Below are 1,209 nucleotides of genomic sequence, written 5' to 3' on the forward strand. Positions count from 1 at the left end.
CACGCTGAAGTCGTACCCCTTCGATTTCCGTGGGGCAAAGATCCTGTCGGGGGAAGAGGAAGGGGTCTTCGGCTGGGTCACCGCAAACTACCTCCTGGAGAACTTCATCAAGGTGGGCAGGGGAGCGCGGTGCCCGCTGGGGACGGCGGAGGTGGCCAGGCTGTCCTGCAGCTCATCACATCCTTATCCCCGCTCTTGTTTTCCTTGCTCAGCGTGGGTGGCTCGGGGAATGGATCCAGCCCCAGAAGAAGACCCTGGGGGCCATGGACTTTGGGGGCGCTTCCACACAGATCACCTTTGAAACCAGGGACACCATTGAAGACCCCAGAAATGAAGTGATGCTGAAGCTGTATGGCCAGGTGTACAAAGTGTACACTCACAGCTTCCTCTGCTACGGAAGGGACCAAGTCCTCAAGAGGCTGCTCTCAAAGCTCCTCCAGGTACCAGCATGTGCTCAACAGGGATGCTGGCCGTCATCACCCCACGGTTGCCCCCTCACCCTGGTGTTTATACAGGGGTGTTCTGAGCCCCGGCTCTAGGACAGCCCCGCAGGGCCAGCTGTGCACCTTTCCCAGCCAACTCTTGGGTTTTGCCCCTGACCCTCTCCCATGGTCCCAGGGCTTCCTCCCACCCTCTCCAGAAGGTGTTGCACCCTTCGACCAGAGCCAAGATGTCCCGAGTCATCTCAAGACGCTTGTGGCAACTGCCAGCTCTGCAGTTGCCAAAGCTGCCCAAGCTCCTTTGCATCTCCCCGGCAGGGAAACAGAGGCAGGCAGGCAGCAGTGCCGGGGCTGTCGCGCAGCACTGGGGGAGCCGGGGCTACGGCGTGGCTCACTCGTCCCATGTGTCTCTTCTCCGGCAGGCTGAGAGCTACCAAGCATCTGTCCCCCATCCCTGCTGGCCCAGGGGCTATCACAAGAGCCTGTTGCTGAGCAGCGTCTACGACAGCCCCTGCACGGAGAAGGAGAGGCCCAGCCTTGCCCTCAACACCACCATCACTGTGGTTGGCACTGGGAACGGGAGCCTCTGCACTCTGCACGTCAGCAAGCTCTTCGACTTCACCAGCTGCTCCTTCTCCCGCTGCTCCTTCGATGGCATTTTCCAGCCGGAGGTTTTGGGAAATTTCATCGTAAGTCCTGGCGTGGAGCAGGTGGTGGCCTGGCTGCTGGGTGGGCAGGTGTCCCCAGCACCCCGGCATCATGCGGCGGC

The 1,209-nt window shown here is 61.0% G+C and overlaps 1 protein-coding gene across 1 annotated transcript in view; it reads left to right on the forward strand.

Annotated features, from left to right (window-relative positions):
* Positions 1-4: 4 nt before the first annotated feature.
* Positions 5-1,209, forward strand: part of ENTPD2 (ectonucleoside triphosphate diphosphohydrolase 2) — a gene marked incomplete at its 5' end in the record, with an annotated part of 2,749 nt that continues 1,544 nt past the window's right edge. The window contains 3 exons of the mRNA XM_009573980.1: positions 5-112; positions 213-440; positions 863-1,129. Of these exons, the coding sequence (XP_009572275.1) occupies positions 5-112; positions 213-440; positions 863-1,129 (603 nt within the window). The remainder of the gene's footprint in view (positions 113-212; positions 441-862; positions 1,130-1,209) is intronic.

This window comes from Fulmarus glacialis, unplaced genomic scaffold (genome assembly GCF_000690835.1).
Source record: "Fulmarus glacialis isolate BGI_N327 unplaced genomic scaffold, ASM69083v1 scaffold32603, whole genome shotgun sequence".
NCBI classification, from domain to species: Eukaryota; Metazoa; Chordata; class Aves; order Procellariiformes; family Procellariidae; genus Fulmarus; species Fulmarus glacialis.